This window comes from Chiloscyllium punctatum, chromosome 5, assembly GCF_047496795.1.
Source record: "Chiloscyllium punctatum isolate Juve2018m chromosome 5, sChiPun1.3, whole genome shotgun sequence".
Taxonomy (NCBI): Eukaryota; Metazoa; Chordata; class Chondrichthyes; order Orectolobiformes; family Hemiscylliidae; genus Chiloscyllium; species Chiloscyllium punctatum.
Genome location: NC_092743.1, coordinates 62,734,269 through 62,750,981, shown reverse-complemented (window position 1 = coordinate 62,750,981; position 16,713 = coordinate 62,734,269). Strand labels below are relative to the sequence as shown.

Here is a 16,713-nt window from a genome sequence, read left to right as displayed (position 1 = left end):
AAATGTTAGCATGCACTCAGAATTCAGAATGGAATCTTGTTGCACCAGGATTTTGGTATTGCTTTTTAAGCATTGTAATTTTCCATTGGGATGGAGTGGCAATTAGAGAGGTGGCTCTGTGGGAGTCATAGTACAATCTTAGGAATCCTAGGAATTTTATTAACATGTCCTGAGGCCATAACTCTCATTCCCAGCAGCTAAAAATTAACATGAATACTATTGAATCCATTTAAGAATCCTGTGAGACACGCAAACCTAAAGTCCTGGAGAATTCATCATATTTACAAGCCCATGATAGGCTGCATTTGGAGATGAAGAAGAAAATTTTCTTTTTCCTATTTGGCATTCCTCAGGTGTTTCTTCCATCCATGGAAATGCATAATGAGCCTGATTTTGAATTCAGGACAGGAGCCACTAAGGCATCCTTGCCAGTGTTGGCCAGTCATGTTGACATTCCCATCCTGGCTTTCTGTTGTCTTGGCAGTCACAGATTCTGTCACTCTTTCCATTGGCCAGGCAAGGCTTCTGAAGTTTCATCCCTTGATAGAAACACTATCTGCATGATATAGCAATGTGTCAGCTGTTTGTGTAGCTATTCAACTCTCTTTCCTCACAACACAGCTAAATCTTTTATAATTCAAGTATGCATTCAAATCATTTTGGAATTTATTATTGAATTGCCTCCATCACTACTTTTCAGGCAGTGTGTTCCAACTTATGATTTCGTGCATAAAATGGAAATTTTCCTCTTGCTGCCTCTGGTTTTTTTTTGGTAGTCATGTTAAACCTCTGAAAAGAATCTTGCTACCACAGGGAAATTTCTCAAGTGTGGGTGCCCAACACAGAACACGATACTCCAGCTGTAGACTGACTAACCTTGTAAAGATTTAGCATTACTTTATATTGACTACTATCTGATGTAATGGTATGCTAATCCCAAGAAAGTATTAGTTTTATGAGCTATGTATATTATTAGACATGCACAAATGAATTAATATCTCGGGAATTGTTTTCCATTTAGATTCTGCTACAATAATTCACACATTAATCAGTGGATTTCAGCAGTTGTGTCAATTATTCATTTCTTTCCAATATAAAAATAGGTTTGCATTTTTGAAAACCGATTCTTTAATTAACCTCCTGCTAGTGTGTCAGGCAATATCCCCAACCCATGAATAGAGTGCTCAGAAGAGGAGGAACTGGGAACAATGTAGCTTTATCGGAGATGACATTGTGAAAAAGCTTGATGTCTTCAGTCCATTAAAGTTTTGTTATGACCTGAGGTTGTGAAAGGCACTATTCAAATGTAAATTCTAATTTTTTTTCCATTGCTCAAATTAAACCATTGCCTTGTAACAGCAAGTGGAGTGGGTATCACAATGGAGTGGAGTGAGTTGCTATTGTACCTTATTAGCTGATATACTAGATATACATCCTTTGGTGTCTTACCTGGTCTCTACACTCAGTTTATTATTTTCTTCCTAAGTATACATCTATATATCACCTTTAATGTTATACAGATGGTAAAGAGCATCCTCATGTCACACACATTTTAAACCTTCTTTCTTCATAATGAAAGGACACAGATTAATCAAAGTAGCAGTAACATTAAAAATCCTAAAGCTTAATTTCTGACATATTTCCAGTGGTAAGCCTTGGAATGTAAGAACACATTGGAACCTTGCTGCTTATGATTTTGTGTCCAGTTGAAGTTTAGGCATGATTTTCTGGAATTCATTGAGACTCCATGCTGAGTATGATTCCTCCCAGAGTCTATGCGGAATATTAAGATTAAATCTGCTGAGTCTCAGCTGCAATAAACATTTCCTTGTAAATGGTGGGATCTGGAAAGGAATTGCTCCATATTTCAATTTTGCTGCTACAAATTTAAATTTTGCTTACAAGATATCAAAATATCTTGTTGATGTTACTGACTTTACCACATATATTAACATATTGGGTATTGTGCTTCCTTCTCATATACATAGACATCAATTCTGTACATTGCTAAATTTTGTTCAATGTTGACTTTAGACTTGATGAGTGTAATGATCGATCCTTGTTTTTCATTTCACAGATTTTTGTTAGTCCTTGGGTGCTTAATCCTGGCCATTTTGTCAACATTTTCCGAATTTGAGGCTCTCTCACAAAAATGGCTCCTGACACTGGTTAAGTACAATCTAATTTGAAGAACTCTTATATACACACTGTAAAGTTAACCTTATAATTATTCAATTGAAAACTGTATTTATTAGGTAATGTGTTATGCAGGGGTAATCTCAATTTTCTGTCTTAATTTTATAGGGTAATCTGATGGTTTTACTTTATAAATACTGTATATGATTCTAATTGTATTCAACAGAACTATACATAAATCCTTTTTTTCAAAGCAATCCAGTTATCATAGTATGGCATTGCTCAGATGCTTTAGGTTGGTTAGTTCTTACTGAGTAGCAATGAAGGCCCAAGGATCTAGTCTAATCCTATTGCTAAGTTTTGCTAGAGAATTGTGGTGCTTCATTGCAATATAATATTCCACAACTCCCTCTGTTCTGTCTCAATGTCTACATCATGACCACAAAATTAGCAAAACACTTCCATTGCATCAATTTACCAATTTTCAGAATCTCAGAATTGTTACTGTGTAGAGGGAGCCATTTGGACACCTGCACTGTCTGTTCCAATGAGCATTATTACTTGGTGCCAATCTCCTGCAATTTCCACATACCCTTGTACACTATTACTATCCAAATAATCATTCAATGCCCTCTTGAATGCCTCAATGTAACCTGCCTCCACCACATTTCCAGGCAGTGCATTCCATATCCTAACTACTTGCTGTGTGAAAATAATTATTCTTACATAACGCTTGGTGTTTCACACCTTACGTTAAGACTTCACAGACTTCCCTTCTCATATTAGCTATCATGCCGTTTCTCTGCTTAAGGCTGCCAATCATAATAAGAAAGAATTGGGGAAGTATTGTGCTTTGGCTCCATCTTCAAGCCCGTTTTCAATACACCCCTTACAGCCAGAAAAAAAATGAGATCTTCATCCCATCAGTTTGGGCTGGGTTTGATCCCAGGCCTTATGGTGAACTGCTTTGTAGATTATTGTTTTGTTTTCACTTTGCAGAGTGAACAAAGTAAAATTTTAAATGATGAGTTATGACCATTTAAGTACAAAATATCAGAAAATTTGTCACATTTGCAGTCATGACTGCAAAAGATGACCTCCACAGATGGCAATGGTTCAGGAGTTTATCTAGCATTTGGACCACATTTGTCTGTTAACAGAAAACTTTTCTTTAAAACTTAATGTCCATTACACGTAAACCTATTTCCATATCCCACACATCCCCTGTACATACACCACTCTACAGATAGTCATTCCACTATTTACTACTCCTTTAAGCAATCATTTACATGCATGAGTCATCTGCACTCATACATTATTACGACAAATACACCACTCTACACATATTACTCATTTAAGCCTCTACATATCACTAACCCCTCTACATCTCGTTCACCTAAACATCTCGTTCACCTCGTTCATCTGTCACTCATACACCTATATTGATCACTCAGCTGTACCTCCAGTCCTATTACATATCTATGCCCATTCCTTTTCTAGTCATTTCCATCAATACTCATCTGCTCTTCTCTTTGATTGCACTGCTGCTCAAGCCCTTGTCTATGTCTTTCTCATCTGCCAAACTTCTCTTTAAAATAAATACTTCCATAATTCAGGGTTTGGTTCTACTTGGTGTGGTTAAAGATTAATTTTGTTATAACTGGTGGAAGGTTGACCATTCCACTAGTTGTTTTTAGTATCAGGAAAATCATCATAACAAGCCTGTAGAAGGCATTTACTGTTAACTGAACATATAACTAGTAGAAATGTAATGTTCGTTTAGCATCTTTAAGAAGTTGTAATACTTGTGTTGTATTTAAACAGGAAGCTGTTACCATCATTGTGTTTGGATTAGAGTTTGCTCTCAGGGTCTGGGCAGCTGGCTGCTGTTGTCGATTCAGAGGATGGAGAGGTCGCCTGAAGTTTATCAGAAAGCCCTTGTGTATCCTAGGTCAGTGGTTGTTTTATTGGCAGTAACAAAAAATATGAAATTATCTTTTCAATATGGTTGTGAACAATTAACTCAGGTAATTAAGTTACCTTAACATTGGTGCAAATGGTAGGTGCTAGCATTCCTAACCAAATATAGCATGTCACAATTTAACTGGGAAAGTACACCAATTATTGGTATTCCACAATCTGAAATAAATCACATAAAATCTCAATGTGACCATCACGTTGTTCAAATTGCTTGATTGCTATTCAGAACAAAAGCAATTCACAGAAAATGAGTATTTATTGTAACACACTTTCCTTCAACATTAGGAAAGGATTTCTAATCTACTGGTATGTAACTTAAACTATAGCCATTCAAAAACCCCAAACACATACACACACACATTCATGATTAAGATGATACTTTTTGTTCTTTACTTATTTGTTTTTCTGCATTTATTCTTTATGTTTTGGTTTATTTTTCTATGTTTCAAGTTGGAACCAGAGAGTAGCGATACTATACAACACTTTTCACTGTATTTTGTATTAAAATACGCATTACAATAAATAAATCCAATCAAATAAAAAGACAGATGATTTGTTACAGATATTAGGGGTGGGGGAAAAATGTAGACAAGGTAAGCAAAGCTTCGAGGATGAAACGTCCAGATTTCAAGGATGGATTAGATTGTCTCACACTTCTCTTGACTGTTAACACTGGTGGAAAACTACTGTTTGTAAAGCAATGGTTATTCTTCACTTGGATGGTTAAGCCAGTAGACCTGGATGTTTTTATACTTGTTTTTTCTGACTGTCTCCCCACCTGGAAGGACTGTGTTGGAGAATTAGATATTTTTGCTTAGCAGGCTCTGGGTATCTTTGGCTCCTCTTGCACTTACAAACTTTTTAGTAAACTCCAACTCAACCAAAGTGCTGTCATCAGCCTGACTTTCCTTAACTCAAAGCCCCTTGGTGCCATTCAATCTCAAGGTATCCCCCTCACTGTGTGGAAAAGCTAAATTGTTTTGTAGAGTTAAAAATATACAGCACAATGCCATGTTTTTACTTCAAGTTACAAAACTCTCCTGGTATTCAGTTGTATAGCAGTCCAATTTATATTTCAGTTTATAGTGCATATGTAGCACAGAGGTGACACTAATAAATACTGCATTTGCTTAGCATCTTCACAGTCTTAGGATGTATATGGTAATAAAATAAATGCTGTGGACTGCACTGTTGTTAATATGCAAATTGGACAGCAACTTCTAGTCAATACATATGTACACTTAAGTGTACATATCAGGAATTTGCTGTTCAAGATGCCCTACTCCTCAAGAAGTTGTGTAATGATGATTAAATCTATTAAAATACTAAAATACATGGAGTGTTGTAAAGTTGCAGGACCTGGTTGATAAATACACCCCAAATTTACAAGGCTTGTACATTCTTGAATAAGTACTCTTTTAAACAATGACAGAAATTTTAATTATAGGCAAACATCCTATCTGGCAGTGAAAATTCATTTTTATAATTGTGAAGTACATTCTTCAGATTTTGAGTATTGTTGGGAGATTTTATTTTTTTTAAAAAAAAGCTTATACATTCCTTTGTGTTTAAGTCTGCCTTCCATTCTTCCATTCTTCCATTCTTCCATTCTTCCATTCTTCCATTCTTCCTTTCTTCCATTCTTCCATTCTTCCTTTCTTCCATTCTTCCTTTCTTCCATTCTTCCATTCTTCCTTTCTTCCATTCTTCCTTTCTTCCATTCTTCCATTCTTCCTTTCTTCCATTCTTCCTTTCTTCCATTCTTCCATTCTTCCTTTCTTCCATTCTTCCATTCTTCCTTTCTTCCATTCTTCCTTTCTTCCATTCTGCCTTCTCTCCTCCTTCCCATTTGCTATTTATTTCATTTATGTACCAAATATCCTGGCTCTTCCTGGCTTTGATTCTGTGCTGCTGGATAATAATTCAGTGCTGTGACTGGTTACACGGATACAGGCTTGATTTTCGTCTTGGAGGTGGGAACTGGGTATCCGTAATTTTCTTGATCTTGTAGTTCTGCCTCAATCCCAGCAGCACTACATCTCCTGGGGGTTGGGACACACTCTGGTGGAGGCCAAACAAGGAGACAGGCCAAAACTGAGGCAGCCAGGTTAAAATGGTCACTGCCTTTCCTGGAAACATTGGCCTAGTTCAAACGGGTTCACTCTACCACCACTGTACCCTTCACCCTCTCCTCCCAGCTCATTCCCTCACCATCCTTACTATCTTCAGCCATCCTCAGCTACTTTCCCTGTATCCACTTCATGGCAGTTCACAAGTCTATGAAAGCTTATAAATCTCTCAAACTGAACAAACATCACTAGAAAAAATATTATCCTCTTTGAAAAACTTACAAATCATGAAAATAAACAACCTACTTGAATTAGCCTTAGGAAAATGATTATCCACTCTGAAAAGCAAATGGATCTATCTAAACCATCAACAGTTTTCATTTGGCAATCTAACCATCACCACCTGACATTCAGTGGCATTACTACCACTAAATTCCCATTATCAATATACTTAAGGTTTCCATTGACTAGATACTGAACTGGCCTAGCCATTTAAATACCATGCATAGAAGAGTCGAAAAGGGTGGCACTGGAAAAGCACAGAAGGTCAGGCAGCATTGAAGGAGCAGGACAGTCGATGTTTTGGACATAAGCCCTTCATCAGGAGCACAGGCTAGGAATCCTGCAGTGATTAACTGCTCTTCCTGACTCTCCAAAACCTGTCCACCATTTGCAACACAAAATCAGGAGTGTGATTGAATGTTCCCAACTGGTATGAAAGGCTATAGCTTTAACCATACTTAATGACATCATCCAGGACAAGGCAGCCCAAATTCATTGGCATCACATCCGCAAGCATCCACTTCCTCCACCACCAATGCTCAGTAGCAACAATGTGTTCTGTACACAACATGCAATGCAGAAATTCACCAAGGCTCCTTACATAGCACCTTCCAAAACCATAACTATTACTATCTAGAAGGACAAGGGGAACAGATACATCAGAACATAAGCACCTGCAAAGTCCCTCTAAGCCACCCAGCACTCTAACTTTGAAAGATGTCCTCATTGCTTCCCTATTACTTGGTTAAATCATGGAAATTGCTCCAGGATTGCATACAGACACACACACACACACAAAGCAGTTCGAGAAATTAGCTAATCACCATCTTCTCAAGGGCAATTTGGGATAGAAAGTAAATGCTGACTAAGCCAGCATGGTTAAGGTTAGGGTTTGATAAATGAATGATTTTTTTGAAAGAGGTAATTATAGCAAAGATTTTGCTTTGACCTAAGTAGTAGCAACATTACATCCTGCAGTAGTGGCAGTTGATAGTTAATAGTTAACATTTATGGAATTAATCTATGTATTTCCATTATTATACATTTCTTTCAAGAAAAAAAGTACAACAGAAAAAGTGGCCAAACTATGGCTAACAAAATGAACATAATATTGGATCCAAAGAAGAGTCATATAAATTTGCTAGAATAAAGCAGCAAGCCCCAGGACTGGGAGCAGTTTAGAATTAATTAAAAGAGGATTAAGAGATTTATTACAGGTGAAAAAAAATAGAAAATGAGAATAAGGAATACATGCAACAAACATAAAAGCAGACCTTAAGCACTTGTAAAAGTATATAATAAGAAATAGATTAATGAAGGTGAAGTAGAGCCTTCAGAGTCTGAAACAGGAGAGTTCACATAGAGAACAAGGAAATGGTAACACAGCGAAACTTTAGTTCTGTCTTCACGGAAAAAGACAGAGATAACTTCCCAGAAATGCGAGTGAAGCAAGGTCTATTCGGAAGGAAGAATTGAAGGAGATTGGCATTAATGAAAGAAAGGTGCTGGAGAAATGAATAGAACTGAAAGCTGATTAATCTCTGCGCTCTATTATCACCATCACACAAACATATAACTAGGAGCAGAAACAAAAACAGAAATTACTGGAAAAGCTCAGCAGGTCTGCCAGCATCTATGGAGAGAAATCAAAATTAACATTTCAGATCCAGTGACCCTTCCTCAGAACGCAAGGAACAGAACTCGGTCATTTGGCCCCTTGAGCCTGCTCTGTCATGGCTGCTGTGTTTGTGTTTCATATTCCATACTCTCATCATCACCTAATAACCCATAATTACTTTGTCTATCACCTCTTCTAACATATTCAGCAACACCTACCCCCCAAAATAAATACCCACCACTTTCTCAACAAGAGAACTCTAAAGTCACATGACCTCTCAAAGAACATCTCTGTACTGAAAGGGTAACTCCTATTTTTTAAACAGTGCCCTTTAGTTTTGGACTGACCCACAAGAGAAAATGGTCTTTCCATGTCCACCTTGTCAATGTTTTTCAGGATCTTATACATTTTGATCAATTCACCCCTTATTCTTCTTAATTCCAATAAAACAAGCCCAGCCTGTCATAAAACTGATAAAACCCATCGTCATAAAACTCTGTCCAGATACCAATTCAGTAAGCCTCCTCCCAGCTTACTCCAATGCATTTACATCCTTCCATTTATATCCATTAGTTGACCAAGCCTACACACAGGAGTAAAGATGTGGTCTCATCAATATTGTATACAACTTAAGTATAAGATCCTTACTTTTAGCCCAGGGTGCGAAAGTTGGTAACGTTGGGAATAGCAGATATGCTGGATGTTATCTGCCATATTTGTGTAGAATTGGGTGAGCTGTGTGCCTATATCACTGGAGTTTAGATGAATGAAAGGGAATCTCATCGAAATGTGTAAAATTCCAACAGGGCTGAACAGACTGAGCTGGGATGATGTTCCTCATTGCTGGGGATACAGAACTAGGGGTCACAATCTCTGAATATTTTGGAGCTAAATTAGGAGTGAGAACTATTATTACAAAGAGGGAGGTGAACTTGTGGAGTTACTGACCACAGAAGTCTGTGGAGCCCAGGTCACTGAATATATTTAAGAAAGAAACAGATCTCTAGAGGCTAAGTGTATCAAGGGATATGGAGAGAGAGTGTGGGACAATGATGGTGTGGCGCAAGATCTATCATGATCATGTTGAATTGTACTGGACAGTTACTAGACTCCAATCAGGACTGAAGAATATACAAACTCGTCTTCAGCTGCAACCCAACATGAAGTTTTTATTCCATAGCTGTGCACTGTCAAACAACTGAATACAAGTCTGCAGCCTGGCTGATGACTCAAAAGTGTGACTCAGCCCTTAAAGGGACACTGTCCGAACATAACATACACCAACTATAGTGTATAACATCTGCATGCTGAATGGCCTGCTCCTATTTGGATTGAGTAGAAAGTTACGTTGCAAAACAAAAAATGAAATAGGAACCCAATTTTCCTTCAGCATATCTACATCCGTTCATATGGAAATAGGATATGGGATTAGTAATCAATCCATTGATAGCATTAAGGAGGACTGCTGTAACCCCTGGAGTTGACTGCTGCCTCCATTTGACTAATTTTTTTTTTACACAGTCCATTTTGACCTAATTTCCTGAGTCTTGCTGAACCACAGAATGGTTACAGCACAGAATAAAACCAAACAGCCCATTGTACCTGTGCCAGTTCACAGAAAAAGCGATTCACTTCATTATCCATCCTGGTTGCCATTTAATTAGCCTTCATAGTCCCAAGCTTCTGGCCGTGTGACATATTACTTACTTTAGTTATAGAGTCATAGAGATGTACAGCATGGAAACAGACCCTTCGGTCCAACCTGTCCATGCTGACCAGATATCCCTACCCAATCTAGTCCCACTTGCCAGTACCCGGCCCATATCCCTCCAAACCCTTCCTATTCATATACTCATCCAAATGCCTTTTAAATGTTGCAATTGTATCAGCCTCCACCATTTCCTCTGACAGCTCATTCCATACATGTACCACCTTATAGAGGTTATAGAAGACCTTATAGAGGTTTACAAAATTATGAGGGGCATGGATAGGGTAAATAGGCAAAGTCTTTTCCCTGGGGTTGGGAAGTCCAGAACTAGAGGGCATAGATTTAGGGTGAGGGGGGAAAGATATAAAAGAGACCTAAGGGGTAACCTTTTCACACAGAGAGTGGTACGGGTATGGAATGAGCTGCCAGAGGAAGTGGTGGGGGCTGGTAAAAATGCAACATGTAAGAGGCATTTGGATGGGTATATGAATAGGAAGGGTTTGGAGGGATATGGACTGGGTGCTGGCAGGTGGGACTAGATTGGTGTGGGATACCTGGTCGACATGGACAGGTTGGACTGAAGGGTCTGTTTCCATGCTGTACATCTCTATGACTCTATGACCCTCTGTGTGGAAAAAATTGCCCCTTAGGTCTCTTTATATCTATTTCCTCATACCATAAACCAATGCCTGCTAGTTCTGGACTCCCCCACCCCAGGGAAATTTAACCTATCCATGCCCCTCATGATTTTGTAAACATCTATAAGCCTCAGCCTCCGACACTCCAGGGAAAACAGCCCCAGCCTGTTCAACCTCTCCCTATAGCTCAAATCCTCCAACCCTGGCAACATCCTTGTAAACCTTTTCTGAACCCTTTCAAGTTTCACAACATCTTTCCGACAGGAAGGAGAACAGAACTGCACGCAATATTCCAACAGTGGCCTAACCAATGTCCTGCAGCATGACCTCCCAATTCCTGTACTCAATGCTCTGACCATAAAACAAAGCATCCCAAACGCCTTCTTCACTATCCTATCTACATAGTTGTTTTAGTGATTGTGTTAGGGTTAGATATTTACCAGGCCATAGAGTAGTTCCTTTTCCCTTTTTCAAAAATAGTGTCATAGGAATTTACACACCCTTGTTAGATTGCAGCTCAGACCTTGATTATCTTAAAGGCAGCACCTTTGACAGTTGAGCAGTCCTTCAGCCCTGCACTGAAATGCCGGCCTATATTTTACTTTCAAGTGCTTGAAGTGGGACTTGTGCCTGCAACCTTCTGATTCTTGGGGGCAGCGTGAGCTTCAGCTCAGGCCGAGTTGGTCTTCCAAACAATCTAATTTAAAGTATACCTTAAGTTTTGTTGGAGGCTGGATATAATCAATCTTTTGTTCTCATCCCAAAACTTTTCTTTATATCTGCCTAGACATCATCGTCTTGATTGGCTCTGTGGTGATTGTTGCTGTGGGGACACTGCAGAACATAGTAGCAACATCATTGCGAAGCTTACGTTTTCTCCAAATACTGCGCATGTTGCGAATGGACCGGAGAGGAGGCACATGGAAACTTTTAGGATCAGCTATTTGTTCCCACAGCAAGGTATGAGACCAGTTCAAACAGTCATTGCCTTATTTGTAACCTAAAGGCTCATATTGAATGTCCTGTCCTTCTTTCTGCTCTCTGCTGTTTTCTTTCCCCTGATGGATTCCATGCAGAAGCTGCTTTTCATTTTCTAACAGTTCTCTTATGGCTCCCTCATAAGGTTCTCTCTCAATTTGTCACTTTATATAAAAATATTGAAAGAAACAAATGGAGCGAAAATATTCTTGGCAGGCAGAAGTGTAAAAGGTTTCGATCTAATAATGTAGCCAAGACTATAAATTGAGCAGGATCGGTCATGTGTGTATTGAAATATTTGAAATTCAAATTTTATTGAATAAAAGGAAATACCTAGTATTTTGCCCAAAATTGCTTTATGTATTATCCCCACAGGATAATCCAATAACATTTAGTCGAACTCAATACTGACCAGGGTCATTTTCAGGAACACCTCAAAATCATGGCATGAAAGGGAGTTGAAATGAGGATACACTCCACATTGCAAGTTCTTCAACATTCAATGTTAGATGAACTTTATCAGTTTCATAGAGAATGAAGACATGTTGAGGAGAAGGCCTGTTTGGTAATGAAAGGAGACACCTCTCCCTAGGGGCACCTTTAACTTAGAAAAAAATGAGTTCCATCTGAGATAGAGGATCAAGTCCAGTAAATGCTACACAGCCAGTGCTGAAATAAGCCTTCCATGCAGTAAGACCTTGCTGCAATCTATCAAAGTCTTCCTTACTGCATGAAAGGGTAAATGATAGGTGAGGATAGAGCCTAAAGAGAGTGAAGAACGGTTTGACAGACAAAGGAGTAGATAGTGATCTGGCTAGGAAGGTGAATATCTATTACTGTAATAGGAACTGTTAGTGGCTAACAATGGGCTGTGTAATATCATACTATGTGAGAACAAAGCCTGGTGTTCGAGGAAGTTAGGATGAGGACATTGGAGAGCTCAAGCCCTAAAGTTATTGAACTTGATACTGAGTCTAGGAGGCTGCAGGGTCCAAAGTAGAAAATGAGGTGCTGTTCTTCCAGCTTGTGCTGAGCTTTGCTGAGCAAGCTTGAGACAGAGATGTTGACCAGTGAACAGGGTGTGTTAAAGTCACAGGTAACAGGAAGCTCAGGGTCTTTTTTGCAGACAGAACGTAGGTCTTGTGCGAAGCTGTCGCCCAGACTACTCTTTGTTTCCCCAGTGTAGAGGAGACCACATTGTGAACAACAAATGCAGTAGACTAGATTACGTGAAGTGCAAGTAAAGTGCTGCTTCACCTGGAAGGTATGTTTGGGCCTTGGAATACTGAGGAAGAAGGAGGTAAATGGGCAGGAGTTACACTTTTGGAGACTCCCTTTCGGAATGGCAGGCGGTGACCAGTGTTGTGCATAGCGATCAATGCTGGGACCGCAGCTTTTTACAATGTACATTAATGATATAGATGAAGGTATTAAAGTAATATTAGCAAATTTGCTGATGACACAAAGCTGGGTGGCAGGGTGAAATGTGAGGAGGATGTTAAGAGAATACAGGGTGACTTGGACAGGCTAGGTGAGTGGACAGATGCATGGCAGATTCAGTTTAATGTGGATAAATGTGTGGTTATCCACTTTGGTGGCAAGAACAGGAAGGCAGATTACTACCTAAATGGAGTCAAGTTAGGTAAAGGGGCAGTACAACGAGATCTAGGTGTTCTTGTACATCAGTCAATGAAAGCAAGCATGCAGGTACAGCAGGCAGTGAAGAAAGCTAATAGCATGCTGGCCTTCATAACAAGAGGAATTGAGTATAGAAGCAAAGAGGTCCTTCTGCAGCTGTAAGGGCCCTGATGAGACCGCACCTGGAATATTGTGCACAGTTTTGATCTCCAAATTTGAGGAAAGACGTTCTGGCTATTGAGGGAGTGCAGCGTCGGTTCACGAGGTCAATTCCCAGAATGGCGGGACTATCTTACGCTGAAAGATTGGTTTGACTGGACTTGTATACACTTGAGTTTAGAAGGGCTGAGAGGGGATCTGATTGAGACGTATAAGATTATTAAAGGATTAGACACTCTGGAGGCAGGAAGCATGTTTCCGCTGATGGGTGAGTCCAGAACCAGAGGACACAGCTTAAAAATAAGGGGAAGGCCACTTAGAACAGAGTTGAGGAGAAACTTCTTCACCAGAGAGTGGTGAGTGTATGGAACGCTCTGCCCCAGAAGGCTGTGGAGGCCAAGTCTCTGGATACTTTCAAGAAAGAGTTGGATAGAGCTCTTAAGGATAGTGGAATCAAGGGTTATGGGGATAAGGCAGGAACAGGATACTGATTGTGGATGATCAGCCACGATCATAATGAATGGTGATGCTGGCTCGAAGGGCAGAATGGCCTATTCTTGCATCTATTATCTATTGTCTGTCAGCCCCTTCTTCCTCCTCCCCCTTCCCTCACTATGGGTCGCCACAGTATTAATAACGGTTAATAAAGCTTACCACCCCTTCCCCACAATAGGCACAGAAACAGACTCCAACTACTTACAGCAGGCAGAGAAAAAGTGGCAACAAAGCAAAAGAAGTAAAGGTAAGTTGGGAGTTGCATTTTCCCTTATTCTCCATAGTCATCCTTCCCGAAATTGGCAAGGATCATGGGAGAGTGTAACCAGCAGCGTTAGGATTCTGAGTGCAGGGTTGGGCCGCTTATGTCGCATCCAAACAGCTTCATTGTTGTCTTTCCAGCTGGGTAACCATTTATATTTGGTTCTGGTTACCCTGGGGCCCGCTCCTGATGTCCTCCTGCAGGAGGCATGGGCCCCGCATATCTCCATCTCGGGTGGCGGCGCGGGAAGACCAGTCTGGGCTCATTGGTTAATGTCCAGCCAGAGTCGGCGGAGGTGCAGCATAACCGTCTCCAGCTTGGTGATGGCGATGGAAAAGGAGCACATTGCAGGACCCCAGGGACAATACCAGATGGTGGCGGCTGAAGGTGAAGTCTAATTGAGAGGGAAAAATGAACTTTTCAAGTTGTATCAGTAACATCAGTTTAATATCAATCTGTTCAGTAATTTATTCCTCCGTGTAATAAAGATGGCGCTGGAGACATTATCACTTTTTACTGTACCTGGGTACAAGTAACATTATCAAATCAAAACCTGTGATATATTGACAAGAATGGTTTCAATGGAGAAATGTAATCTGCACTTTTCTGCTCATCATCTCTACACATCTGGAGATAAAGTTTACTTTTAAGACTTTCCAACATGAATATATATGGGTATGAAATGCAGGAGCAGTGACAGTGATTCTATGGAGATGAGTTTGCCCTGATGAATTCATCACTTAAGGTCTCAAATAACGAGTTACTCTCATTAACGTACAGAGTAGTCTGACTTGTCTTATTCCTCTCACTTACTAAAATGAAAGGAAGGTAAATTACAAAACTTATTAAGAGTTATTCTGTGCTACCAGAATTTTTCCTTATCAACTTTGAGTTACTGAGTGGACTGATGTTATAATACTTCAAGATGGCACCTCAAGTTGAGTGGAGCATTGTGTATTTACGACCTATGAGGGAACTAATAGATCTTTTCCATATTTGCCAGGAACTCATCACTGCCTGGTACATTGGATTTCTGTCACTCATTCTGGCCTCGTTTTTGGTTTACCTGGTTGAAAAAGATGATAATGATGCCAGAAACAGTACACAGGACTTCAATACCTATGCAGATGCACTGTGGTGGGGTTTGGTAAGTGCTGCTCCTGCTGCCTTTCAGTCAGGACAGTGGAAATTTACTGTAGTCTTATGGAATTGCTGCTTGCAGAATTTCTGTGAATGTCCAATATTCATTGGATATTCTGGTATTTTACCTTCTCTTTAATTAATCAAAATTCTAATTCCTTGTTTGTAAAATGTTATACATGAGGTGACTTTTTATAACAATAACAGTTTACTTCGAGTGAAAAGTCAGACTTTGATTTGGTGTAAGTCAGTATTAACACACTGCAACATGTTTGATGGGTGAAGGGTCTGTGCTGCTGTGGGGCACTGAGTAAAGGAGAAGGAACTGTACAAATAAATAGCTGAAATAATATCCCACACCTGCAGAAAACGTAAATGGGGCTTTAGGGTAAATGGAAGCACAGATGAAGGGACACAGACTTTAACTACCTCTGAGATGGTTGGAATTTCACTGCAGAATTTGAGTGAAGCAGCACAGAACTCTAGTTAAGTTATTTATCTAATAATATTGTAACTGAGTGTAATTGAGTTGAATGATGATACAACACCCAGAATAGAGGAACTCAGCTAAATAGGACGACTGCCTATTTGTTAACGTTTTTGGGTCAATAATTTTAATCTTTTAAGAGAGATACTTGTTAAGAATCTGAAATTCAAAGATTTCAAAAGTAGGCCCTGGCTCTACCTTTGGTCCAATTACAATATTTTGTCTTAGAAAGGGGAACTGGAGTAAGATCATAAAATAGATTTATAACATTAGCTTGATCTTCAATGGTCAACCTTTAAATGACACTGCTGGAAACATTAGATATGAACAGTAGCCAGGGTCAGAAGGAAAGCAGTTTATTTTTTACCTTCCTTGTGGACCACAAAGAGTAGCAGTGGAACGCTAGGCTCTCTTTCCCTCCCTTCTGGTGTTCCCCTCCCTGCACATTTCTCTTACACCAGCGACTTTAGCATTGAGTCATCTCGCTTGTCATCAATTTTGTGATTATCTTTTCTTTATTTGTTCATGGGATGTGAGTGTTTAGTATTTAATGTCCATTCTAACTGACTTTAAGATTGAAGTTGCGCCTACTTTTTTGAACTGTTCAAGTCCATGGACAGTGTTGCGAGGGAAGGAGTTGCTTACTGCTGCCTTGCTAACTAGTCAATACAATCTATCTGTACTGACATTATAATATTCTTTTTCAATTTTGAAAACCTCTATCACTCTATTTCTTAACTTTCTCAACTATAGACCAAACCTTCTGACTTCTCAATTGTCTTTTCCTCAGGGTAATCTTTCGTTCCTAATGTTCTCATTCTGAATGTATCTCTTTCATTGATTTTATATTGTTTCTAAAACAATGAATTTTATTGAAATCAAGGCACAGATTTTCATTCCAAGGTCAAGGTAGTGGAATCATTAGAAATCCCAGCACCACAAATATGAACATCCAAGAATGACAGCCTGCATTTCAAATTTTGTTCAGGGAGCGAGGCTATGTTGGGAATTGGGACGGGTAACTCAGGAATAGCCTAGAAGGTTGGCCAGTTCCTTTGGCTGGTCTGAAAGCCTGTCTGGCGACTCCGGCACTGTAGGCAGAGTTTAAAATTAAAGATTTAAA

At 39.5% G+C, this 16,713-nt stretch overlaps 1 protein-coding gene across 1 annotated transcript in view; it reads left to right on the top strand.

Annotated features, from left to right (window-relative positions):
• The window catches only part of kcnq3 (potassium voltage-gated channel, KQT-like subfamily, member 3), a 424,966-nt gene that overhangs the window by 284,558 nt on the left and 123,695 nt on the right, over positions 1-16,713 (top strand). Inside the window, exons 2-5 of the mRNA XM_072570436.1 lie at positions 2,078-2,168; positions 3,961-4,087; positions 11,219-11,391; positions 14,967-15,110. Of these exons, the coding sequence (XP_072426537.1) occupies positions 2,078-2,168; positions 3,961-4,087; positions 11,219-11,391; positions 14,967-15,110 (535 nt within the window). The remainder of the gene's footprint in view (positions 1-2,077; positions 2,169-3,960; positions 4,088-11,218; positions 11,392-14,966; positions 15,111-16,713) is intronic.